Raw genomic sequence first — 27,699 nt, forward strand, 5'->3', positions numbered from 1 at the left:
TGAGTTACTACTGTCAGTCATGAGTTGCCTGATTTGAACAAATTGGTTGATGATGGTGTCATTTACTAAGAGAGGAAAAATCAGAGGGGGAAAATGTAAGTAGAATTATGAGTTCAGTTCTGTATGAGTTTCAGATGTCCAGGCAGTAGTAGTTGGATCTCTAGAGGTACCTAGAGAGATGTCAGGCAGCGGTCTGGGCTGAGGATGTAAATCTGGATGTTGCCAGTGTCATGTGATGGTGATGGAAGACATGAGAGTAGTGGAGCTTATCCAGGGGAGTAGTAACGTGAGAGAGAAGAGGATTGAGGATGCAATTCCTGAGAAACATGAACACTGAAGGAATTATTAGAGGAAGTGGAGACTTAAAAGGAGTGACTAGAGGTAGGAAAAAAAAAAAAAAGAACAGGAGAGTTTAATGTTAGGGAACTTTGAGAGGAGTGATCTGCAAGTGAAATAAAACAAGGACTAAAAAAAATATTAGATTAGCAATAGCACAGGTATTGTTAACCTTGAGGACAGCAGTATCAGTTAAGTGGACTAGTAGAGCAAGAAGCCAGATTTCAATGAGTTGGAATACTTTGGAAGAGATGAAGAGGAGACAGTGAATATGTGAAACTCTTTGAATGAGCTTGTCTTTGAAAGGGAGAAGGAGAGAAGGTAGTAAATAATGAGAAATGTGGATTGAGGGAAGTTTTTTTTTTTTTAAAGTTGGTTGAAGTTTGAGCAAGTTTAATGGTAGAAAGGATCTGCAGAGAGGAAACAGGTTAATGATAGTGGAAAGAGTGTAAATAACTGATAGAGATTGTTTTTTCTAAGTAAAGTATAATTTACATACAGCAAAGTGTACCACCATAAGTATACAGCTCAAAGAATGTGTACACATCTATATATCTGTGAAGCCCCCCTCAGATCAGTGTGTAGAATGTACAGCATCAGGAAGGCACTTCATGTTCCCTGTCAAACCTCCCTGTTCTGACTAATAGATGGAGATGAGGAAGATTCTTGAAAAGACTAGAAGGCTTGAATCTGGAGCCCTGGAAGAGAGTGGTAGAAGGACTAAATACCTTTTCCTTTGTGATTAGAGGGCAGGAGGAAAGGGTGGGAGGGATTATAAGTAAATTTTGCTAAAGTAGAAGATGAAATCAGGTCCAAGGGCTTCCAAATTCCTGGTAAGATAGGAGGCAAGCTCTGATCAACTTAATGGATGAGGGTGTTACAGGAGGTTTCACTGAAAGTGAAAAGGGTTAGAAATTCCACTCAGTCTTGGCCACATTTTCGATGACAAGCTGAAATGTTTTTCTAGCCTTCTAATCTGTTAATGCTATTTTGCTAGCATTAATTAATAAGTAGTTAAGAAGAAGTAATAAGCAGTTTTGCTAGGTCTGTGAGAATTTATGTAAAATGGTCTGTTTAACTCAGAAAGTAAATTGACAACTAAAAATTAATTACAACTATAAATGACAGATATGAAATAGATTAAAATTGACCTCTTACTAAAACAACTTGGCCTAACTACAGAAGAAATGAATGAGATTTTTCTTCTTGATTAGGTTGAAAACACTAGGAAAAGGTGTTATAGAAATTAATACTTTAAAAAGTTTTTGGCCAGGCACAGGTGCACACCTGTAATCCTGTTAGTTTGCTGGGAATGATGGTTTTAAGCTTCATCCATGTCCAAGACCATACATTTAAATCAGGTACAATGTTGAGCATTTTGCAGCATTGACATACTTTCATTTGTATAATTCCTCAGGGTTTATTGTATTCTTGTCTTCATTTATATTGCTCTGGCTTAGCTATTTTATTTTATTATTTGTTTATTTTTGAGACTGGGTCTCGATCTGTTACCAAGGCTGGAGTGCAGTGGCACGATCACAGCTAACTACAGCTTCGACCACCTGAGTTCACGCCATCCTCAACCTCTTGAGTGGTGGAGACTACAGGCACACACCACCACACCTGGCTAAGTTGTTTTTTTTGTAGAGATGGAGTCTCACTGTGTTGCCTAGGCTTGTCTCAAACTCCTGGCCTTAAGCAACCATCTTATGTTGGCTTCCCAAAGTGCTGTGATTATAGGCATGAACCACCATGCCTGGCTGGCTTAGCTGTTTGAAACTAGTCTAAACTAGATTTACAGGATAATATTTCATAAGTGTTTCCTTTCGTTCTAACTATTTTAGAACACCATTTTATGGTAGTTACATTACTGTGACACCATATAGTTTAACCAGAACAGCTCTGGTTTAGGAATTTTCTAAATATTTCATTCATGATGTAATAAATAGCCAGACATAAAACATTAAAATGAGAATTATTTACCATAAACACAAATGAAGTTTCCCTAATAATCCATTTATTATTAAGCTTTAAGTCTGTTGTTAATCAAATTTAGAATAGTCCATTCAAGTTAACATTTGTTGAGTTTGTAACCATGTGCCTCTGTTGACATACAAAAACGAATAAGGAGACCACAGTCTAGGAAAAGACAGAAATGTATATTACTATACAAAATATAACATGATAAATTTCAATACTAATTGATATGAGTAAAGTACTGTGGGAACCCAGAGAATGAAGGAGAAACAACCAAATAGAATTGGGGAAGATTTTTCCCAAGAATAGGATGGAGGAAGGCCTTAAAGGGTTATGCCTTATGTTTGCTTAGTGCTTTACGGTTTCCAAAGTGCATTCATAAATATACTCAATTTAATTCTGCAAGGAGGGCAGCACAGGCATTTCCCCCCAGATTTGTAGATGACAAAGCACTCTAGATTGCATTCATTATCTTAACGAAGGATAACCAGGTGGCATGGCTAAGACCGAAATGTAGTTCTTTTAACTCTCAAGTCTGTAGTATTTCCTCTAAACCATGTAATATTCTGGGCAGGTGGAAATACCTTAAATAAAAACATTGAGGCGCCAGGTGTGGTGGCTCAAGTCTGTAATCCCAGCACTTTGGGAGGCCGAGACAGGCGGATCATGAGGTCAGGAGATCGAGACCATCCTGGCTAACACGGTGAAACCCCGTCTCTACTAAAAATACAAAAAACTAGCCGTGTGAGGTGGCGGGCGCCTGTAGTCCCAGCTACTCGGGAGGCTGAGGCAGGAGAATGGCATAAACCCGGGAGGCGGAGCTTGCAGTGAGCTGGGATCTGGCCACTGCACTCCAGCCTGGGCGACAGCGCGAGACTCTGTCTCAAAAAAAAAAAAAACAAAAAACACCCTGAGGCTTGCGTGTACCAGATGTTTTTAAAGAATGTCATACAACCATTTGCCTAGAATATCGAACAAATGGTAGGAGACGAAGCTAGAAAGGTAAGTTGAAACCTGACAAAGAAACTGCAATTTCAGAGTATTCGAATTCTACACTAAGAAGTTTGAACTTTTTAAGAGCTTTAAACTAGGGAGACAACATCTGCTAAGAGAAAAATCCTAATGGGTCTGAAATGGCTTACCATAGAGTAAAAGGCATCAAGATTGGAAAAAGAGAAGACAGACTGTATTGATTTGCAGAAGACATGATAATCTATGTAAAAAGTCTCATAGAATCTTTTAAGCTACTAGAAGTATTTAAATGAGTTTAGCAAGGTTGCAGAATACAAGATCAATCAAAATCAGTTGTAGTTCTGTATAGAAATGATGACTATTCAGAAATTGAAATTTAAAATAACATTTACAATTGCATAAAAATATGAAATACAGATAAAACTGATAAAAGATTTGCAAGACCTGTTTATTGAAAATTACAAAGTTTTATTGAGAAAAATTGAAGTCCTTGGGCCGGGCGCGGTGGCTCAAGCCTGTAATCCCAGCACTTTGGGAGGCCGAGACGGGCGGATCACGAGGTCAGGAGATCGAGACCATCCTGGCTAATACGGTGAAACCCCGTCTCTACTAAAAAAATACAAAAAACTAGCCGGGCGCGGTGGCGGGCGCCTGTAGTCCCAGCTACTCCGGAGGCTGAGGCAGGAGAATGGCGTGAACCCGGGAGGCGGAGCTTGCAGTGAGCTGAGATCCGGCCACTGCACTCCAGACTCCAGCCTGGGCGACAGAGCGAGACTCCGTCTCAAGAGAAAAATTGAAGTCCTAAATAAATGGAGAGATATATAGGGTTCATGGATTGGAAGATTCAGTATTGATAAGAAGTCAATTATTCTCTTAAGTCCTGTGTAAACAAATTTTTTAGAAAAAGATAAGTCAGTTCTTCTCAATTCTTACACAGACTCAAAGCAATTTTAATCAGAACTTTTAACAGGCAGCCAGGTGCTGTGATCCACACCTATAACCCCAACACTTTGGGAGACCAAAATGGGAGGATTATGTGAGGCCAGGAGTTTGAGATCAACCTGGGCAACAAAGGACCAAGAAGCATAGGGAGAAACACTGTGAGGATGGAGGATGTCACACTGTAGGATGAAAATGTCTGGGAGAAGAAATGAAACTGATAAATCACCTGACATGTTTACCAGTTGGAAAACAGTATTCAGAGAAGATCTTATTGTTCTGTTAGAGAGTTAAAAAAACCTATGTAACAGGAACAGAAAAAACTAAGCCAAAAACAAAAAAAGTAATGATTATAGGAAAATAAAAAGTTTACGAAAAAGGAAATTTAATCAGCAACATGCTGCATGACTCATGTAAAATATTTAAACATAGTCATAATATTATAAACATTAAATATAATTTAAATAAAGATTAAGATGTAACAGTATTGGTAGAGTAAGAGGCTGCAATGAAAGAGAAGTCAGTCTTCTCTTTTCTATTGGCTTATCTATTGGCCAAAAGCCAATAGATAATGTCTAAAATTGAAAAAATTCAAGAAATAGCAGTATAAATATGTTATTCAGAAATATAAATGGTGATATAGGAGAAGCCAGGAAGAAAGGCAGGTTAGGAGTGAAAATCAGGGCATAAGGAGCCATGAGATAGAGGATTATTTTCCTTCATTAGCCATATATAATGCCATTTGTCTTTGTAAAATATTTTCATGTAACTTGGATAAAATTAAAATTTAGAAAGACAACTTGCCAGTCACTAGAAATAGTAGCCTGTTAATTTGTAGAAAATGCCTTAACTATTTAGTTAGATGGGCTTAATTCTGAAAATGAGAATACAATAGTCTTCGTCTCTTTCCATTGTAAATGTGTGAATTTCTAAGCACTGTTAATCCTTCTTTTTATTTCCATAGGTTGATGAAAAAACCATAGGAGAACCTGGTTGGCTTTACGGTAGTTTTCAAGGAAATTTTGGCTGGTTTCCATGCAATTATGTAGAAAAAATGCCGTCAAGTGAAAATGAAAAAGCTGTATCTCCAAAGAAGGCCTTACTTCCTCCTACAGTTTCTTTATCTGCTACCTCAACTTCCTCTGAGTAAGTTTTTAGCTAACAGTAAAGTTTATATAGTTCTGCAAATGTATAAATACTAATAGATAGTGGTGTCAGCCTACTGCTTCATCACAGTGTAATCTGGGTTGTACTCTTCAAGAGTACTTTTTGTTCCAGATTTAATACTGAAATTTAGTAAGTGAAAACATGGGTCAGTAGTTTGTTGATGAATTATTTCTTTTCCCACAAATTGTGTGTAAGCACAGCGTGTATAATATACAAGTTGATAAATTGGTAGTACTTCATTAAGTTCTAAACAATTAAGTATACTTATATCAAAGTGTTATATTTGCAGACCACCTTCTTCAAATCAACCAGCATCAGTGACTGATTATCAAAATGTATCTTTTTCAAACCTAACTGTAAATACATCATGGCAGAAAAAATCAGCCTTCACTCGAACTGTGTCCCCTGGATCTGTGTCACCTATTCATGGACAGGTATGTTGTCTGTTATTTTTGTGGGCTTTATTCTTTGAATTGGCTCCTGATTCATATAAAATGAAAATTGTGTACAAAGGGACCATTCACTCATTTAGCCAGTTTGTAGCATTCAATTTCTTTCTCATTCACATGTGATGTGAAGTTGAAGAAATGACTATTACTTAGAGGTTTCTCAACAATTTTTTTCTTTTTTTTGGGGGGGGACAGAGTCTTGCTCTGTCACCCATGCTTGAATGCAGTGGCACAATCTCTGCTCACTGCAACTTCCGCCTCCCGGGTTCAAACGATTCTCTTGCCTCAGCCTCCTGAGTAGCTGGGACTACAGGCGCCTGCCACCACGCCCAGTTAATTTTTGTATTTTTAGTAGAGACGAGGTTTCACCATGTTAGCCAGGCTGGTCTAAAACTCGTGAACCTCAGGTGACCCACCGGCTTTGGCCTCTCAAGGTGCTGGGATCACAGGCGTGAGCCACTGCACCCGGCCTAGGTTTTTCAACAATTATTTTCCATAATATCAAGTTGCTAGCAGCTAAGGTTTCTAAGCTCAAAATGTTATTTTTACAAATCTCATGATATATTGTTCTTGATTTGTAGTTATTATAAGAAGAAGATAAGAGACTTGGCCTTGAGGTTTTTTTTTTTTTTCCTTAAAGTTATTTGGGAACATCAGAACTTTTTAACATATATTTAACCTCTGATTTAGATATAACCACAGCAATAGGGTTACATTAACATTATTTTTTAAAATTGCAGACTTCATCAGAATAAAGTCCTCCAGATTTCACCTTCTCTCAAAACATGCCATGGCATAGGTTCCAGGCATTTTATTATGTGCTAGAAATTTAAGGAAAAAATAAGTCAAAAACTACCTGACATTGACACCAGGCACAGTGACTCAGTGCCTATAATCCCAGCTCTTTGGGAGTCCAAGATGGGAGGATTGCTTGAGGCCAGGAGTTTGAGATCAGCCTGGGCAATATAGCAAGACCCCATCTCAACAAAAAATTTAAAAATTAGCCAGGCGTAGTGGCATGTACCTGTAGTCGTAGCTACTTGGGAGGTTGAGGTGGGAGGATCACTTCAGCCCAGGAGTTTGAGGTGCAGTGAATTATGATCATATCACTGTACTCCAGCTTGGGCAATAGAGTGAGCCCTGTCTCTAAAAAAATTTTTAAAAACCAGAAACTCAAACTCGCCATTAAGTAGATGATAATCTAATGAACGTGGCAGACATATAAATAACTGTAAAGCATGAGAAATTCTGTATTAAAGATATCTACAAGGTCTTTAGGGGGTATGCGGAGAAGAGAGCATCTTATTCAATTGGTGAGAATTGGAGCAGCCTTCACAAAGGGCAAGGTAGTTGAGTAAGGCCTTCAAAGATGAGATTTCACCAAACAGAGAAGGAAAGTTATTCCCATGAAAGAACATTTTGGGGAAAGTCACCAAGGCTTGTTAACACAAGATATTTGCAGGAAACAAGAATTGTGAATAATAGGACTAGAGTACAGGATTCGTGGAGAAAGGGTTCAGCGAAGTTGGAGAGAGAGTTGAGGTTTATTTGGGAAGCATTTAATACTGTGCTAGGCAACTTGGCAGTGGAAAGTCCCTGAAGATTTTTAGGTGTGGAGTTGTTGTGTGTTTTGGAAAGATAATTCTGGCACTAATATAGAGGCTGGATTAGCAGAAGAAAACAACCAATTAAGGAAGGATATTACAATAGCTAAATAACAAGATATGATGGTTTGAACAAGTGCTGTGGTAATTAAGATATAGGAAAGAGGAGATAGATTTAGAAGATTATTAGGAATTGATATAAAATAGATAATCCATTGAATGTGGAGAGTGAGGAAGAAATACGAGTTAAAGATAATTCTTCAGAGTCTTTAGCTTGAGCAACCAAAAGGTTAGTAGTATCCTTGTCTTTGGTAGACAGTGCAGGAGGAATGGGTTTGGTAGGTTCTAAAAATGATTGTTTCAGCCATGCTAAGTTTAAGGTATGTGTATTAGGGACAGCTTTGTAGAAACACCCAGTAGGCAGTTTGATATACAAGTCTGGAGCTCAGGAGATAAAATTACACTGAAAATGTAGGTTTGAGAAGTCATAGACATGATTAAGAGTATTCAGGGAAGTCCTGTGAAACAGTAAGGGAAAAGTGTTGGACAAAAGAGGAGCCATCAATCACCAGAGAGTCAGCTTCAGGAACTACAAGGGTTGATGTTAGCTGTTTAGAGATCAAGAGGAATAAGTGTTTGGAAGAAGCTTTTGGCTTTGATGTTTTTATTATTAAACCTGTCTGGAAGAGGTTCAGTAGTGTGATGAGTGCTGAACCTAAATTAGAAGGGATTGAGGAGTGAAATTGGAAAACAAGTTTAAGACTATTATTTAAGGAATTCAGAAGTAGAAGCAAGTAGAGAAGTAGATTGAAGAGAAGGACTTAATGTTATAAACTATTTTTAGAAAATAAAAGGGCGTAATAGAAGACTTGGAGAATAAGTGAAGCGTTTAGCGTTATTAAAAGAACAAAACACTCCTTCCTTTGAGAGAGGAGGGAAAGAAAGAAGAATGAATAGAATAGAGGAAGTTAAGAGAAAATCTGAGAAACAGTGGGAGCCAAGCATGCCAATTTCCTTCCCTAGTGGAGTAAACGGAATTACATTGCAAGTTGGAAGAGAAAAAAGATTTACAGTAACACTCCTTTTTTATTTGTTCCATGATGTATATTTCATGAATGTATGAATACATTTCTTGAGTACCCATTATTTACCTTCTCTACCAGTGATGTGATGAGGTTTCTTTGAATGGTGGGTTTTCAGTCTGTCTTAACAGAAGGCTAGTCACATAGTTGTCTGTCATGTATAATTTAAAGTCAGTTAGTAGACTAAGGTTATCTTAAGTCACCACCACGCCAAACTGGTCTGCTGTTTGAACAGTAAGTATGTTATATACACAGAAACAGAAATCATGGTTACCACTGCCTTTTTAAAAATTTTGGTGGTTTTGTATTCACAGGGACAAGTAGTAGAAAACCTAAAAGCACAGGCCCTTTGTTCCTGGACTGCAAAGAAAGATAACCACTTGAACTTCTCAAAACATGACATTATTACTGTCTTGGAGCAGCAAGAAAATTGGTGGTTTGGGGAGGTGCATGGAGGAAGAGGATGGTTTCCAAAATCTTATGTCAAGATTATTCCTGGGAGTGAAGTAAAACGGGAAGAGTAAGCATCTTTATGTGTTTTCATGAGATGTGGATGTTGGTATTTTCACTAATGAGTCAGCCATGGTCTGATTGAGTGTATAATAAAATAACAGTTTTATACTTGAGTTTGAATATCAGAAAGGTAATTCTGGCTGGCTGTAGTGGCTCACACCTGTAATCCCAGCATTTTGGGAAGCCAAGAAAGGCAGATAACTTGAGCCCAGGGGTTTGAGACCAGCCTGGGCGACATGGTAAAACCCTGTCTCTACAAAACATACAAAAATTAGCCGGGCCTGGTGGCTCATGCCTGTAGTCCCAGCTACTTGCGAGGCTAAGGTGGGAGAATCGCTTAAGCCCAGGAGGCAGAGGTTGCAGTGAGCCAAGATGGCACCACTGCACTCTAGCCTGGGTGACAGAGTGATAACCTGTATCAAAAGAGAAAAAAGGTAATTCTTAGGATGAAAAAAGCATACTTCAGATATTTGTTTCGGTTTAGAATGTCTTTCATTCTAGTTATTTCAGATTCATAAAATTTTCAAGCTACTCAAAATTTTAGATCTGTTGCTTTTTAAAATTTGTTTTTGAGACAGGGTCTCACTCTGTTGCCCAGGCTAGAGTGCAGTGGTGGATCATGGCTCACTGCAGCCTTGACCACCCAGCCTTAAGCGATCCTCCCACCTAAGCTTCCCGAGTAGCTGGGACCACAGGTGCATGGTACCACTCTGGCTAATCTTTAAATTATTTGTAGAGATGGGGTTTTGCTGTGTTACCCCCGGCTGTTCTCAAACTCCTGGGCTCAAGCGATCTTCCTGCCTCCACCTCCCAAAGTGCTGGGATTACAGGTGTGAGCCACCTTACCTGGCCATTTCTTTGTACCATAAATCAGTTAGAAAAGTTACCTTTCATTTTCTTTCAAGCATTTCTCCCTTGTCTACTATAAATTGTCAATATTTAAGTAACTCTTTACTAAGGGCCTCCTCTTGGCCAAATTGGGCATTCCCATTTCTGAGTCTCCAAGATTCCTTGAATATAACGTCTCTTACTGCTTATAGCACTCTGCATTATAGTTACTGGTATTTTTTTTTTTAAACCAATGTCCCTTATTAGGCCATAAGCTCCATGAGGTCTTATGATCTAATGTCTTTTTTTATTTGTTCATTTTTCAGTTTCTTCATGCCTGTTCTAATCATAATGCATTGTAGCTGTTCAATCATATTAGCTGAGTGAATGAGGAGAGGCGTGAATGAATGAACAGTCGAATGAATTTTCAAATGAAAACAGCAAAAAACTAGATAGGTTAGGTCTCTGGTCTTTATTTCCTACTCTGTAGGGAGTCAAGTTGTCAAATATAATACAAGGAAATAAGTACTATAGTATAGCTATGGGTAACTGTCTCTTGTGTTTTATATGGAAGTTGGTAGAAAAGCAGTCTGATTTGATGAAAAGATGCTGTTCTTTATCAGTCAAGAGGTTTGAATTTTGGCTCTGCTGTTTTTGCCAGGCTGTAAGGAATAACCTACTTAATCTTCAGTTTTCTAATTGATTGAATTAAAATATTAAGCCAAATAATCTTTAAAGATCCTTTCACTGCTAAGTTTCTATGTTTCTGGAAGGTAGTGCTCAGTTTCTAAAAATTTGCTTTTCAGCCTGACATGGAATTTAGGATTGATTGATTGATTGATTGATTTTGAGATGGAGTCTCGCTCTTTTGCCCAGGCTGGAGTACAGTGGCGCAATCATGGCTCATTGCAACCTCCACCTCCTGGGTTTAAGCAATTCTCCTGCCTCAGTCTCCCAAGTAGCTGGGATTACAGGCATCTACCACCACGCCCGGCTAATTTTTTTTTTTTTTAGACAGAGTTTCATTGTTGTTGCCCAGGCTGGAATGCAATGGCCCCATCTCGGCTCATCGCAACCTCCACCTCCCGGGTTCAAGCGATTCTCCTGCCTCAGGCTCCCAAGTAGCTGGGATTACGGGCACGTGCCACCATGCCTGGCTAAGTTTTTTTGTATTTTTAGTAGAGACGGGGTTTCTCCATGTTGGTCGGGCTGGTCTCGAACTCCTGACCTCAGGTGATCCGCCCGCCTTGGCCTCCCAAAGTGCCAGGATTACAGGCGTGAGCCACCGCCCCCAGCCTAATTTTTGTATTTTTATTAGAGATGGGTTTCACTATGTTGGCCAGGCTGGTCTCAAACTCCTGACCTCAGGTGATCTGCCTGCCTTGGCCTCTCAAAGTACTGGGATTACAGGCATGAGCCACCATGCCCAGCCCTATTTATTTGTTTTTCAAGACAGAGTCTCACTCTGTAGCCCAGGCTGGAATGCAGTGGCACAATCTCAGCTCACTGCAACCTCTGCCTCCTTGGTTCAAGCGATTCTCCTGCTTCAACCTCCCAAGTAACTGGGATTACAGGAATGCATCACCACACCGGGCTAATTTTTTTATTTTAGTAGAAACAAGGTTTTGCCATGTTGGCCAGGCTGGTGTCAAACTCCTGGCCTCAGGTAATCTGCCCACCTTGGTCTCCCAAAGTGCTGGTATTACAGGTGTGAGCCACCACACCTGGCCGAATTTTGGATTTAGAAGAATGTAATAACAGTAACAACAACCATATATAGCTGGAATTTGTATGCATGCACTGTGCTAGGCCCTTTATAGACAATTCCTTTATAGAAACTGTCTTATTTTATGTCCATAACATTTATAGAGAAGAAAACTGAAGCAAAAACAGATTAAGTTTCAATGTTTTAAAGGGTATTTCTTCTAACTTTTCATACAGTTACCAGTGTTTTCTAACAGATAACTCATGTAACTTGAAAACCTGCAATAACGGAGAATTTAGCGTTAAACAAGACAGTCCATTCAGTTGTGACCAGTAGTTGTAATAAGGTTCCTCTTCTGTTTATTTAAAAACTGCCTCACTGTGTAATTTACTCACAGGTCCTGAGGAGCCCTGATGCATCCCACAGGTGTCTAGTTAAACAGAACAGTCTTCCAGATTTTTTGAAAACAGATTCCTGGATTAAAATGGAAATTAATGTTACAGCTGTTCTGAGATAATAAAAACAACATTTTATTATTTTTATTTTTTTAACGTAGTGCATTCTAAACAGATAATAAATTTATATATTGCCCTTGTTTTTTCCTACACTAAACTAAGCCCTGTATGTGCTTACCACTTACCAATTTGGGGGTGTCTTTTAAGTTTCTTTAGAAAGGTGAAATATCTCACATTTGAAAAACTATTTATAAATCATATTGAAATTTAAAAAATATATTTTAAAATGTAGAAGTATATAATTAGGCTGTTCTTAATCCTGCAGGATGTTCTGTATAAGTCTTCCCAGTTCTGTGTACTAAGACTATATTTAGATTAATTTGAGAAAGCCCTAAAAAATGGACTACTAAAACCTGTGCATCAAATCACCTGTCTTATTTTTGCTTGTATTTGTTTTATTGTTTTTTGTTTATATATTTGGTAGACCAGAAGCTTTGTATGCAGCTATAAATAAGAAACCTACCTCGGCAGCCTATTCAGTTGGAGAAGGTAAGCTTTTGGCAATTTGTAAATTAGATGGTAATCAATTTAGCTCTTGACTAACTACCTGACTTCACATAGTTGCTATTCTCCCCATTTCTGTGTCTGCAGTATTAAAGTGAGATTAGGAAAATCTGCCCCTATCTATTTCACGTGAATATTGAGAATATAGAAAAAACATGAATGAAAATACTTGGCACTTTAGAAAGGCAGTGCTATGAAAATTCAGCATAGATTGGTTTGATGAATAACATCATAAATAAAAAGTGTTACAATTATTGATTATAGATGTTTAGGAGGTAAGGACATTTCAATACATTTAGTTGCTTATAAATTTTAATTATAATTTACCATATGAATCATTAAGGAGTACCAAGGTATACTTTATCATAAATATTGCAAATAATTTTTTTCTATATCCCTTTGGGTTGTTTGATTAGTAAATTATTTTGACTTTGTTAATGTGAGGAAAAATGAAAGATTACCCTAATTTCAGATGATATTTTTATTTAATAGTTACATAAATTTATAAATGAAATGTATAAGTCCATTATAAAGTTAGTTGAATAGCTGAGGTACATTTTATGTTTTGCTAAAAATATCAGTTTGATGTTAAACTGAACAAAATTCAGTATCTATTATGTTGAAGATTCTGTGGTAAAGCCTGGAAAGTACAAGGATGAATGACAGTTTCCAAAGTGCTCACAATAGAATGGAGCATACAATTGTGATAAATTCTTTAATGAGCGAAGAAAACCAATTTAGAGTAGGACATATGAATCCACAGAGATGGCAGTATTGCATCATCCTAAACAAGAAGCATAGTGACAGAGGAGAATGCACTTCTAGACAGGGAATGGAGTGAGTCAAGGAACGGGGGAACCACATGTCACCAGTGAAGCTGAATCATAGGTGTACTGTGGAATGAGTGCTCTGAGGTGAGCATAGGAAAGTAGTGAGGAGCATGTTGGAAAGGACCCTACTTTTATCGCAGCGTACCTAAATCTTGTAATCACTTTGAATTTTGTTAAATTAATTGAATAATACTGGGAATGCCAATAGTAAATAATTGGTTGCAAATGGTGTTTCTGATCATCTCCAGTTTATGATATTAAGATCAAATTCCATGTTGGCAAATATAAATAAAACTAGAAAGAAAGAAAAAGGCTTAGAAACCAAGTCACCAACTGTTCCTTCTAAGTAGTAACAATCACAGAAACAAAAATCAAAGGCAATATAAAAATTTAGATATTTCCCTCGAGGTCATTTGTTTTTTTTTGTTTTGTTTTTTTGAGACGGAGTCTCGCCCTCTTCCCCAGGCAGGAGTGCAGTGGTACGATCTGGGCTCACTGCAAGCTCCGCCTCCTGGGTTCACGCCATTCTCCTGCCTCAGCCTCCCAGTGGCTGGGATTACAGGCACTCACCACCACGCCTGGCTAATTTTTTGTATTTTTAATAGAGACGGGGTTTCACCGTGTTAGCCAGGATGGTCTCAATCTCCTGACCTGGTGATCCGCCCGCCTCGGCCTCCCAAAGTGCTGGAATTACAGGTGTGAGCCACCGCGCCCGGCCGAGGTCATTTGTTAACAAGTATTTATCGAACATCTACTCCGAGTCAAGTACTGTGCTAGAAGCTGGGTCATCATGATGGAACTTGGCTTCTAGTACTGCTGTCTTCTGGATATTGAGTATTTCCATAACTGTGTACTTAAAAGAATTAAAGAGAAAATAGTGTAGCAGATTAAAATGTTTCTTGTATAAAAATGTTAAAAAATATATTTTCCTATCTTGACTCCATTATCTAAATAACTGAGTGACTTAATCTCACTAAGCTTCGATATCTTTATCTATAGAGATACTATCTGTTTGTAGTTTTGGGTAATTCTTTGTGATAAGAAATAATTGAGAATAAAGGAAACTCTAAAGTTTTATGTTAAGTTAAATAACTTTTTTCTAAGGTATTAAATAATTGCTTCATCCTTTACATCTTTTTATATTAGGTTTCCTGAAGGCACAAGGTCTTTCACAGCAAACTTATACAATGTCTTGGAAAATAACCTAATTTCTTTTTCACATCTGTAATCTTAAAACCAGAATCTGCTTTTTTTTTAAACTTTATTCCCTACAGAATATATTGCACTTTATCCATATTCAAGTGTGGAACCTGGAGATTTGACTTTCACAGAAGGTGAAGAAATATTGGTGACCCAGAAAGATGGAGAGTGGTGGACAGGAAGTATTGGAGATAGAAGTGGAATTTTTCCATCAAACTATGTCAAACCAAAGGATCAAGAGGTATTTTGGTATTAAAATAAAATCAACCCATCTGGTTAATCAGGTTTATACTTAAATTATTTTGGTATTAAAAATAAAATCAACCTGTTCTTGTTAATCAAGATTTATACTTAAAACAGAGATCATGTTTATGGTTTTGATCAGTGGTAGGTACAAATTTTCTAAAATTTTCCCTGGAAATCTTTAATTTTATCATTGGCAAAAAATCCTGTCAGCTGTTTTCCTTGAAGGGACAGGCTTACTTCATTTTTGTTTGCTAAATCCCAAGTCTAAATAGTTTTCTATTGGTTCTTTGAAGTAAAAATGTTGTTCCATGAAAAACCTAGTTGAGTGCACAATTTAGTCACACAAATGCTTTCCTTAAGACAACCATCATACTTTAATATGCAGCACAGATATTTTAGGCACACTTCTGTTTACTCACACAGAATTTTTAAAAGGTATGGACTTGAAGATTAAGATTTAATAAAATTTTTGCTGCTTCATTAAAGACATTAAGTGAAACTGGCTTTGTTTTAGTTGGAGTGCATGGCAGTGAAGAACACTACTGTAACTTCAGTGTCATTCGGTGCCACTGCTGTGATTCACACTAAAGCACCAATGATTTTACCCACCATTGTAAATGTCAACACAATGAAGAAGACAAATAATGTCTTAGTATTTTTATGAAAATAGTTTTTATCCCACGGACCCCTGAAAGAGGCTCAAGGACTGTTTCCAGGTTCTAAAAACCACATGCTGAGAGCCATTGGTGTAGTAGAATCAGACTACCTGGGTTGACTCTCAGCTGTACCACTTAGAGGCTCAGTGACCTTGGACAAGTTACTGTACCTTTCTGTGCCTCAGTTTCCTTCTCTGTAAAATGGAGATAATCATAATTACTTAATAGTGTTATTGTGAAAATTAAATAGCAGAATATATGGAACCTCTTAGAGCAGTGTCTGTTACACAGTACTCAGAAAATGTTAGCTTTTAACTACCATCCACTCTGCTTAATACTTGTACTGCAGCTATGTTCACTGACAGAACAAAATTCTTTTTAATCCCATCCCTTTTGTTGTTCGAATTCCTATGAAGAGGAAATGTGGTTGGGCCAGTTTATCCTTTAAAGTGAAACAGAAGTAATAGTTGCTACACAGGATAGAGGTTTTTTGTTCTTAGGTCAGATTCAGTCAGTTTGGGGGGAACATGGTAAAATAAATAAATAAAAATAAAAATATTGTCTCCTGTTCATCAAGATCCATAGATAAGTCAGGATCCCTTAGAGAAAGCAGGAGCAAAATAACATATACCTTGACATATGCAGGACACATATATTGTGCATAGTGGGCATTGGTGCTAATGATGAATGGGGTGCATTTGGCCTGGAGGGTCATGTTTAATATTTAAGTTTCAGAAAACAAGCTCTTCCTGTTGAGTCAGTGGTTGACGACATCAGCCACTTGTATATAATGTATTACATTAGCAGACCAGATCTCCTCATAAGTGTTGGATTTTTCACTTATTTGTTAATACTGCATGAGGTTCATTGTCGTTTTCATCTTCATTTAAGGAAAAAGGAATGCTGGGAATTTGAAATCTCTAATTCCCATTAACCTTTGTACTTTTACTTCTGGATTGTTGGAAATAATAAAACAATATGGTATCTTTTCCTTGTAGAGTTTTGGGAGTGCTAGCAAGTCTGGAGCATCAAATAAAAAACCTGGTATGTATAGTAACAGTCTTAAAAAAATTACTGAAGTGTTTGCTCTGTTGCAATCTTGAATTCATAGTTTCTTGTTTGTCTTCTTTTCAGAGATTGCTCAGGTAACTTCAGCATATGTTGCTTCTGGTTCTGAACAACTTAGCCTTGCACCAGGACAGTTAATATTAATTCTAAAGAAAAATACAAGTGGGTGGTGGCAAGGAGAGTTACAGGTAATATTCATTAAAGTATTGCATGCTCCATAAAAAAGATAAAATTAATAAAAATTTTTAGATCACCCATAATCATTCCACTTAGAGGTAATCAATATCAATATTTTACTGCATTATATTTCCTTTAGTCTTTTGTGTGTACATTTTTAGCGCAGTTGAGTTGATGTTATAAGTAACAATTTAAGGAATAATTTTCTCCAAAGACACAATTGTTTTCCAATAATGCATTCCTTTATAATTCAAAGATCACGTTCTTAAAGGAAAGCACAACATCATCTTTCCCTGGGCTAGTCCCAGGCTTGCAGTATAGCCTCTTGGAGAAAGACATGATCTAGGTGGTGCTGAGAAAATACTACTAATTGGGCTGTCCGCTAGTGGTCTTAGGTTTTTGAAACAGCAGTGCAAGGAAAAACAATATGGACATAGATGAACCTGGTTTTTTCCCTAAAATGTTAACAGTTATTGCATATGTTTTGATACAGGAAAAGGGTTCTTCTCTCACTTCTAAAATTTCCTTACTAGTTAAAACTAAAAAGCATTTGAGGGATTGAAAGATGACAAGAGATATAATAACTGTTTTTATGAGTGATATATAATTGTAATATGGAGGATAAACATAGCTTCATTCTTGCAAATCAGGAGTCTTAGGATTCCTAAAGAAAAATGGGGGCTCAAATGTAATACCTTCTTGAATAACCCCCTGAAATTCCACCTTCTGATTTACTTTGAAGATGCACTGAACTAAGTGAGAAACATGACTATTTACAAATTTTACTTATGACCTCCTGATTAATTATTAACAAAGCTCCAAGAAGTATTTGTAGTCGGCTGCACCATTTTAAGGGTTGGCTTGAACTTATTAGGAGAACTCTAGAAATGTCTTTTTAGAATATAAATATTTTTGTGAAATACTCAGAGAACTCTGAGCCTGAAAGACCTCCACACAGACTTCTGCAGATGCTGTTTTCAGCAGCAGTTTGAGATGCGTGTTTTAGTGTGTCTTCCAGTTGTTTAATGTTAACTTGAAAGGCTAATGCTGAGTTTGAGGCCCCCAAGACCATGCTCATATCTGAAACCAGTTCCAAGCTTGGGGGTCTCCAAGACTACTGTCAGTTTCTGTAATTCACTAGAAGGACTTTACGGAACTCGCTACAGCTGTTACACTCATGTTATAGTTTATTGCCAAGTTACAGCCAAGTTGAGAGACACATGGGGCAGAGTGCAGTTTACAGCCAAGTTAAGAGACACATGGGGCAGAGTGCAGTAGAGTTCCAAAAACAGCTTCCAGTTGTCCGCTCCTGGTGGAGTCGTGAACAGTATTAACTCCTCCTGGCAATGATGTGTGACAGTACACACAGAGTATTGCCAATTAGCAAAGCCTTGGTGTCCAGAGTTTTGACTGGGGTTCCTCACATAGATATAGTTGATTGCCCATTTGGCTGAACTCAGTCTCCATCCCCTACCAAGGTAGAGCTGATACTGCATGACCCAAAGCACCCACCATACATCGCATTGTTAGATTTGGCATGGCCCAGCACCCACAGGTAAACTAAGACACTCATACCAGTCAGGATAGTCTAAGGATTTAGAGATTACTTCCAAGGAGCTGAGGGCAAAGACCAGACCTCTCTTTAGGCAAGATTAAATTATTTACTTCACATTTATGGTTTTTCTAATTTTTAAGTTATGTCTCAATGATTGTTTTTAATCTCATCTTTCAATTGTATATTTCTTTTGCTAATTTTATAGGCCAGAGGAAAAAAGCGACAGAAAGGATGGTTTCCTGCCAGTCATGTTAAACTTTTGGGTCCAAGTAGTGAAAGAGCCACACCTGCCTTTCATCCTGGTATGGAAGTGGGTTAATTTGTATTTCATTTTAGAGGAGTTTGTTCAAACTCAGCAACTTCTTAGATTAGCTCACTGTTTGCAAAACATTAAAAATGTGTTCTTTCTGCTTAAAAGTAACATGCCACTGAGAATTTTCTGTCTGAAAAGTTCAGTGTAGGAACAGCCACCTTATTCACTGATACTTGAACCACTTCAACTCCTTGAAATCTTTCGATGTGAAATTGTTACACCATCATACTTAAAGTGAAGTACTTCACTTGCATTGTTAACTGTAGTTGGGAAGTTCTTTTTTTTGTAAGACCAGGAATAGGGGAAGGAGGGTGAGAAAGACAGCAGTTCAAGGGAAATTTTAGCCTAATTTTAATATTTAATATTAAAATAATTTAAATCCTAGGGAGATTTCAAATGACCCTTGAAGAAATAATTAATTTGTTTAATGTGTTATTTTGTTATTCTTGTGATAGTATGTCAGGTGATTGCTATGTATGACTATGCAGCGAATAATGAAGATGAGCTCAGTTTCTCCAAGGGACAACTCATTAATGTTATGAACAAAGATGATCCTGATTGGTGGCAAGGAGAGATCAATGGGGTGACTGGTCTCTTTCCTTCAAACTACGTTAAGATGACAACAGACTCAGATCCAAGTCAACAGTGTGAGTAATACTAAATTATTTACCTCTCACCTAGTATGAAACTTTAATATACAGCACTGCATTTATTCCTTTTCTGGATTAGATCCTAAACTCAGCATTCACAGCAAATGTAGATTAGTGTTTAAAGTGAGAAGAAACAAAAGGAAACTTTTTACAAGGTCAGAAGTTATACAGCTTTATTTTAAATACTTGCTAGCTCCAGACCTTAGTATTAGACTTAATCTGAAAGAATATATAATTTTTCCTACGAGTCCTTTGGTATGACTGCCATCTATACTGCAGCTTCTTTTCACCATCTTCCTCTTTTTCAGTGTCCCATGTTCTTTTTTGGTTTAATAAAAAGTCGCTAGTGTCTGGGCACAGTGACTCACACCCATAATCCCAGCACTTTGGGAGGCCATGGTGTGCAAGATTCCTTAAGCCCAGGAGTTGGGAGACTAGCCTAGGCAACATGGCGAAACCCTATGTCGACAAAAAATACCAAAATTAGCTGGGTGTGGTGGCATGTGCTTGTAGTCTCAGCTACTTGGGAGGCTGAGGTGGGAGGATCTCTTGAACCCAGGAGGTCAAGGCTGCAGTAAGTCATGATCACACATACTGCACTCCTGCCTGGGTAGCAGAGAGAAACCCTGTCTCAATGGGAAAAAAAAAAGTAGGTAGCATTTACCCTATTCACCTATTCAAAATTACTCTTTTAGCGTACAGAAGCTGTTAAATTTCCAACCGCGTCTCATTTATTTCTCGCTGTTTACATATCATCCATGTTGGAAGAAAATTAAAAATTAAATATTTATGACTGTTGCAGAATTCTTGTCAGGTGATTCTTTAGATAGCCACCTTTTTCCACAAGGGATGTATAAATCGAGGTCTATTTCATTATTTTCAGAACAGTGGTCCAGATCTCGAAGTGTGAAGTTTGGTATTATATAAAATCATCTCTCTGTATTTACCTAGCCATTCTTTTGATTGACAATAAATACAGCATTAGTAATCAATTAGGAAATAAATAGTACTTGGAAATAACTTTTTACCTTTATGAAACGATTGTCACTTTCTCCCACTCTTTGATTTTGAGTTTTATTTTTAAAATATCTCATGACATATGTTTTATGAAATGTAAAATACTTAGCCTTTCATTTAAATTCAGTTGCTGAGAATATATAAATGGTAACCCAAACGAAACTGAGATACACTTGTGATTCAGTATAAGGATTATGAATTTATATCATATCTATAATGTTGTGCATTATTTTCACTTTAGAGCTTATAAAGATAGTTCTGACCCTGGGAGAAACCTTCTCTTTAGATGAAGCCACTAAGTTTCCCAACTTGGAGATGGGAGGAATCCAGTTTTTTGTGATTTGAATATTCCCAAAAATATTACAGAGTTTCAGAAGTGATGAAGAAAATTGTAACTTGGGTTGCCTAATAAATGATCATTTTTAAGCTCTGCTGATGGTTTGGCAGTTCACAGTGATTAATTAGAAACCAGTTTGTCTAATTAGCTGTGGCATCTTTCTTGGTGTTGAGAATGGAAAATACTTTTCAGACCTACTGGGTCTGGAAGATCTTTGGCTAGTGATCCCTGAAGGCATGCCAGTGTGTCAGTACATTTGGCTTTTATAGTATCTATGAACTAAAGTTAGGTTTTTCAAATATGTTGTTGTTGTTTGAAACACTTTTTCCAATTAAGTCTCATCTAATAGGGAATATAAAGAACAGATAAAAGCCGTTTGAAAGGAAGAACAGGACTGTGGCTCCATGTCTTATACCTTTCCCCTGCCTATTTTATGAAGGTCCTTTCAGTTTCCCCTCTGCAGATAATTTGAAAATTACTCTGAAGAAATCTACTAGTTAAAGGCAGTAACAGTCTTCTTGGAAAGTAACTTTCCCAGAGAGTTGAGTGACAATTTTTTATTCCAAAAAGAAGCAGCATAGTTTCTGGTTGTCAGTAAATGTTTAATACACTAATGATGCAGAAAATAGATTGATATCATCTGTTAGTTATTAGTTATTCAAGGACACATTTGTCATGGAAATTACTTTTGCTCAGGGAATGCTTTGTTTACTATTGATTAGTATGGGTAGAACTGGCAGAGCCTTAGTCCACCTGTAGATGAGAGAGATATCCAGTCTAAATGGCGCTATCCAGTAGAATTTTATGCAATACAGAAAATAATCTGTATCTCCACTCTCCAATACAGTGGCCACTAGTCACTTGATTGTTTGGAGTGTGGCTAACATGACTGAGAAACTCAATTTTTAATTTAATTTAACTTTAATTTTAAGCTGAAAAGCCATTTGTGGCCTATGGCTACTGTGTTAGTGCACTTCTAGAAGACAACCAACTGTAATGCAAGCCCTCCCTGAAATAAAACACGGAAGTAGCAGGGCTGGGCACAGTGGCGCACACCTGTAATCCCAACACTTTGGGAGGCTGAGGCAGGAAGATCGTTTGATTGGCAATATAGGGAGACCTCATCTCTACAGAAAATTTTTTAAAAATTAGCTGAGTGTGGTGGCACATGCCTATAGTCCCAGCAGCCTGGGAGGCTGAGGTGGGAGGCTGCAGTAAGCCATGGTCATGTCACTGTACTCCAGCCTGGGTAACAGAATGAGATCCTATCTCAAAGCAAACAAACAAGGAAATATTGAAAGATTAAAATAAGAAAAAGAGTAATTGTCTTTCAGTCATTATTGACCTACACAATGATTTTATAGCTCCTATGTACTTCAGATTTTACTTTTTTATGGGGGTTTTGGATTTTATGTTAACATTCTTCCCACTGTTCATTTAAGAAATTCATCATTTGGTATTATTTGAGTGTCTACTCTGTACTGACTAGGAGTACTGGGAATACAAACAAGAAAAGACAATCCATTCTCTGAAGTAGCTTTAGAGGTTAGTGAGGAACAACATTCAGATAAATATAACAATTGCTGAAATGAATATTTATACAAGTATGTTTTGGAAAAAGACCCCCTAAATCTTTATGGAGAAAGATGGCGTGTTGTGAAAGATGTAACAGAAGATATTTGAGCTGGTACATGAAGGATAAGTAGTAATGGTTTGCTGGAATGGCAAATGTTGGGGATGCAAGGAGGAACTTATTATTTTCTTGGTCATTTTACATACTGACAGCTGGGAAAACAAAATGTTCAAGAGGTTATTTTAAAATAAGAGTAGTTTCAAATTTCTCTTTGTTATAAAGTTATTAGCAGTAACTTACCTATTACCTTGTTTCTGACTGGTGTATGTGGGTTTTTTTTAGTTTAATCAGATCTAAAAACTGAATACTTTATTGTTTTGCCTAAATGAATGGCTAAAGGCTTGTCATCCATCCTGGAATAAAAGGGCTCTCAATTCTGTAATTCTAAGGATAATTTCCAAAGAGATTCCTCTGAGATGGTTTATTGTTTCTATAAAACAACCGTTTAAATTATCTAGGAAAGTGAGGAGTACTGATTTTGTTTACTTGAAGTAATTTATCAGAAATTGAAGAGTCATAATTGCTTTTTCAAAGAAGATGAAGAGTAATGTTAATTGTGTTGGTAGCTATGAAGTTCACTCACATTATTTATATTAACCTATAATTTTAATAGGATATGGTTCAGAAAATGCTTAATGCTTAAAGTCAGGAATAGATATGAGATCCTTGTTGTACCTACCCGGATTTTTATAAATAAATCATCTGTTTGTAGTCCTTGTAATCGTCAATGAAAGCTAGTTAAATTACAGATTACCGTTTGTGTTTCTTTGGCCCTTATAAGTATTATTTTTCATTTTTTACATAATTAGAACTTTTTTTAAAATAGAGAATTTTAACAGTTCAAATTTGTTTAGTTGATGTTGCATGTTGTTACTAGTCAAATTTTATCTCACCCACCTAATTTGCATTATGTTCATTTTATTCCTCATTTTCTTTTTTTAGGACCCAATGTTGTCTTCCAGTTGTGAAAGCACCCCAGAGACCCACTATCCAAGTTTCACTCTAGCGTGGAGGCAGGGCAGGCAGCCCTGCTCAGATATCTCCTACACAATTCATTTACTTCGTTTGAATGTTAGAGCCACTTGTGATTATTTTTTTGTGTTTCTAACTTATAGTTTAAATTTATTTGTAAAAAGTTAAAGGATAGTGGGTCTTTGTGTGGCTTTCCCTGCTGTTCACTCTGGCATCTTTAGCATTTTTCTTCTTTTTTAATTTGATAATTGTAGGTCATTAGCATGCATATTGAGTTTGCCCTTATGTGGTGGGAGTTCAAACACACAAAGACCCACTATTTGCACAAACTGTTCTTACTGGTTTGTAATAGGCTGCCATGCTTTTTTAATGTTATTGCAACATGTGTATTCATTTACAGAATTCAGATAAAATTTGCTTATGTTCTGCTATTATGTTTAATCTAATCCTAATCACAGTGAGCTCTTAATTCGCTCAATATGTGGTTTGCCCTCAAGTGCACACTGTTTATTACTTTGTAATATGCCACTATGAGTACTGACATTTAGATTTGTTTAAAGGCCAAGAACTGGAAACAGCCATGCCCTGTTTTCTGTGTGTTCGGGATGGGTATAACAACATTTTGGGGAAACTTTTTAAATCTCAGAGAAGAGGAAAGTGGCCTGCTCTGGCAGGCATGTGCAGAATAGAGTGTTTCATTTGTTTCAGTCCCAAGAATGAGCCTTGTCCTATGGTAGTTCCCTTAGAATCTTTATGTGCTCTGGGCTAATGAAGATACTGCATCATGTGCTGCAGCATTTGTATTCTTTTTCAATGACCTAAAAAGGGATTATTTTTGAGGAATGAAAGGCTCCCATCGTTGACTGTGAGATGTGAAAAACCTTTCCTAGCTTAGAGCATTTATATCTACAGTCATTTTAAAGTCAGAGTTCATTGTTACCTGTTTTCATCAGGTGACTACATATCCCAGTATACAAAAGGGCACTGGTCGACATTCTTCTTCATGTATTTAGTAAAGAGCATAAGAAATCCTTTAAGAGTTTAAATGTCCCGGAAACAGACATGCAGGCTCTAGTCCAGAATGAGCGTGAAGGAAAGCCGTGTGACACCTGGCGTTCCTCTGTGTTCATGGAGCTTCTTTGAGGCTCGAAGATTGATTTTACCACTCAGACTTCTCTGGCTAATACCTGTTCTTCAACCACATTGGCTACTTTGACATAGAAATTTACTTCTTTTCCTTGAATGGAAAACACTTTAAAAAATAATAACAAACATTATTATAAACTAATATGTGTGAGAGTACTTAGTTGGAACAAAAGTTTTAGTAGACAGTATTATACTATATTTGAAAACCAAGGAGAAGTTTTTACAACTTAAAATGTTTACAAACTGCAGTGCAATCTACTGTTTGTGAATGTCAGAGTATCAGGAAAAATGTATATACAATCACAGAACCATATTTCCTCACAAAGTTATTTACAAAGAGCGAAATATGTTTTTATACCTCTCAGTTTCAGTTAGAGGCATATTTTGTGCAATATTTATGTTAATGTGCCTATACATTATGAATGAATTATTTCAGTCATACATTGCCTAAATCATAACTTTATGATGCTTGGGAAAGAATCAACAGTTAAAACTTCATAAAGTTCTAATGTCTGTGTTTCAAAATACATCACATTATTAGGCTGTAGGGAGATACGTATGTGTGCTCCCTAGGGTGGCAATTTCTAGTTACTAGACCACTTCTATTTTTAGCATTTGGCATCACATGATACTTTTATAAATATGACATTAATAGGAAAGCAATAATATCATTTTACAGATGGAATAGCAGATTTGCCTGCATTCACTGAAAGAGTGCAAAGATTTGGTCCTTGTGAATTCAGCTGACTCTTTCAAATTGTATTAATTACCTGTTCTTGCCTTTTATTTTCTGAACTTGCTGCTTTTGCATTCTTTGGAGTTCAAAGACAGTTACTTCAAATCCATTTTTAAACCCTCGGGGTAGAAATCATACCACTGTTAATTAGCCACATTATTTTGGTCTAACATTTTTTCTTTATAATTCTGAAACTGAGTTTATCTAATAGATTGATGAATTATTTCAAAGATATTTTTATAGTGCAAATGACTTCACTTTTACACTGATAAATATAAATTACTAGGAATGACCTTCAGATAGCATTTGGCATCTGTAACCAATCTGAAAATAATGTGTTCATCAGGCACCTGTGGATTAAATCATATACTGGCATATTTAAGCTGAATGTCAGTCCGGAAAATAAATTTACTCTATTAACTGAAATACCACTCTTTGTGTAGGTATTTTGTCATATATTTAAGAAAAAGCTAAAAAAAATGGAAATCGTATGACATTTTGTCATATATTTAAGAAAAAGCTAAAAAGAATGGAAATCGTATGACATAATAACTAAGTCTTTCTTAAAAGTGCATGCAGTCTTTTGCAATACCTCATTCAGCCAAGTATTTGTTCTCTTCCTCATTCGGTATAAGGCAGCTTTCAATTTTCTTAGAAGGCAACATTAGAAGGTTAGAGTTCATCAGAAACATAGAATTTTAAAATGTGAATTCAACTGAATGAATTTCTATAGGAAGTAAAGAATCAAAATACCAGATTGCAATATATAATAATCACTTTTAAATTATTTGATTAAACCTTTTAGGTTTTCCAGAAATAAAAAGAATCAGTTCTAAAACCAAAGCTGATTTTTAGAAAATTTGAAAATGTAAATCAGCCCTATCCATAATATAGTTTATCTAAAACTTTATCTTAGAGTAATTTTAAAATAATATAACTATTAAAAATGTAACTGATACATAAATGTTTTGAAATAAAACATTTTAAAATATAAATACTGTAGTTGAAAAGAAAGAAACTGGGGGAAGGAAAAGTAGAGAAAGAAATGCCAATTCCAGTCCAAAGCTTTATTTGCCAAGTTTTCTTAGAGTGACTTTTACCAATTTATGAATTCTTGTAAACAGAATCTATAATGGAAATACTGAAAGACTTGCCTAAAGTGGCATTATTGAATGCTGCTGTGATGCTACTGTAATGTAATAAATTATTAAATTGTTGCAAAGTGCTGTTTTTGCCTTAAAATTTTATTTTGTGTGTCTTGAAAACTATAAAAGGTATTGAGATTGTGCAAATGCTGGGCACGCTTGGCATGAGATAATCTGTTTTTATTTTTACAAAATTGTAATATAACTATGCAAGTGTGTTTATTAAAAGAACACAAACTATATTAGTTGTATTGTGTATTTCTTTTGAAACATTCTTTAAAACTTACTTTTCATTGTTTTTATTTAGTCATGATTAAATGTTTTTGGAATGTCTCTTTTTCCTTAATGTAGTCTCATGAGTACAGGCCAGCAAATTGTTTTAGGGGGCAAAAGAAATGTTTAAGTGGTCAAGATGAAAAGAATTTGTTCGGAGATAATCATATGTATCTCAAAAGTGAAATAAAGTTTGATTTTAATATGTTGTTGCTCACAAAAGTAAGGAAAACATAAATTTAGGCTAATAATAGACTTGTGTTTTCATAATTTTTACTGCAACTTTTTTCTAAAAAGATTGATGGAACTTACAAATGAATACTCATTGCAAATGTAGAGTAAGACCTTTAGTACAAAATAAGAGTTTATGTAAAAGAAGCAGCAGTGAATGCTTGGAGTCATCAAAGTTAAGCAGTGTTAAAGTTAATTGTGTTGGTGGTTATATAAGCCCTTGGGTGGAAAGAAAGATACGGATCTAAATCCAGGCCATCCATCAACATCTAGCACAAACAACCTCTTTCCAAAAAGCCTTTCTTTCCTCATCTCTGGAAAGTTATTCAACTAACTTGTATTAAGTGTTTACATAAGGCCAAGCAGGTGCTGGAGATACAAAACTGAGTGTCAAGTGGCCATCGTCTTAGGTGGTACATAGTTCTTTGAGGGGATTAGGCCCATATGGAGATAATTATAAAACAGCATATTCAGCACAGTGATAGATATTTACCAGGCACTTAAGGACTGCATAGAAGGAATACCAAATTCAACCACAGATTGGTGAACGAGAGACTTGCTGGAGGAAGCAACTGCCAGGTCTATAAGATAAGTAGCAATAAGCCAGATTCGGTGGGTAGAATGGTGGAGTGTATGATAAAGACAAGAAACAGCACGGTGGGGAAGTGTCGTCGTAAGCATTTCAGTATTGTTAGAATGGAAATAACAGAGCCAGGAACTGTGAAAGTTGAGGCTTGAGAGGCAGGCCAAGGGCTGAGTCAGAAATTCTCTAGCTCAGCTGTATGTTGGAATCACTTGGGAAACGTTAAAAATCTATAGTCGCTGGGGTCCTAATTTAAATGGATTGAAGTTCAGCCTGATCATGGGGGTCTTTCAAAGCCTCCCAGATGATTCTGATATGCATCCAAGATGGAGAAAAAAAT

The 27,699-nt window shown here is 36.7% G+C and overlaps 1 protein-coding gene across 4 annotated transcripts in view; it reads left to right on the forward strand.

Annotated features, from left to right (window-relative positions):
• The window catches only part of ITSN2 (intersectin 2), a 152,577-nt gene that overhangs the window by 89,436 nt on the left and 35,442 nt on the right, over positions 1 to 27,699 (forward strand). For 3 of the 4 annotated variants that reach the window (XM_010358494.2, XM_030920726.1, XM_030920727.1), the window contains 9 exons: positions 5,189 to 5,370; positions 5,681 to 5,825; positions 8,841 to 9,046; positions 12,512 to 12,576; positions 14,696 to 14,862; positions 16,522 to 16,567; positions 16,658 to 16,779; positions 18,529 to 18,625; positions 19,092 to 19,283. In XM_010358494.2, the coding sequence (XP_010356796.1) occupies positions 5,189 to 5,370; positions 5,681 to 5,825; positions 8,841 to 9,046; positions 12,512 to 12,576; positions 14,696 to 14,862; positions 16,522 to 16,567; positions 16,658 to 16,779; positions 18,529 to 18,625; positions 19,092 to 19,283 (1,222 nt within the window). Of the gene's footprint in view, positions 1 to 5,188; positions 5,371 to 5,680; positions 5,826 to 8,840; positions 9,047 to 12,511; positions 12,577 to 14,695; positions 14,863 to 16,521; positions 16,568 to 16,657; positions 16,780 to 18,528; positions 18,626 to 19,091; positions 19,284 to 23,215; positions 26,513 to 27,699 lie in introns of those variants that run through there. The other variant, XM_030920728.1, reaches the window with a different exon arrangement.

This window comes from Rhinopithecus roxellana, chromosome 17, assembly GCF_007565055.1.
Source record: "Rhinopithecus roxellana isolate Shanxi Qingling chromosome 17, ASM756505v1, whole genome shotgun sequence".
NCBI lineage: Eukaryota > Metazoa > Chordata > Mammalia > Primates > Cercopithecidae > Rhinopithecus > Rhinopithecus roxellana.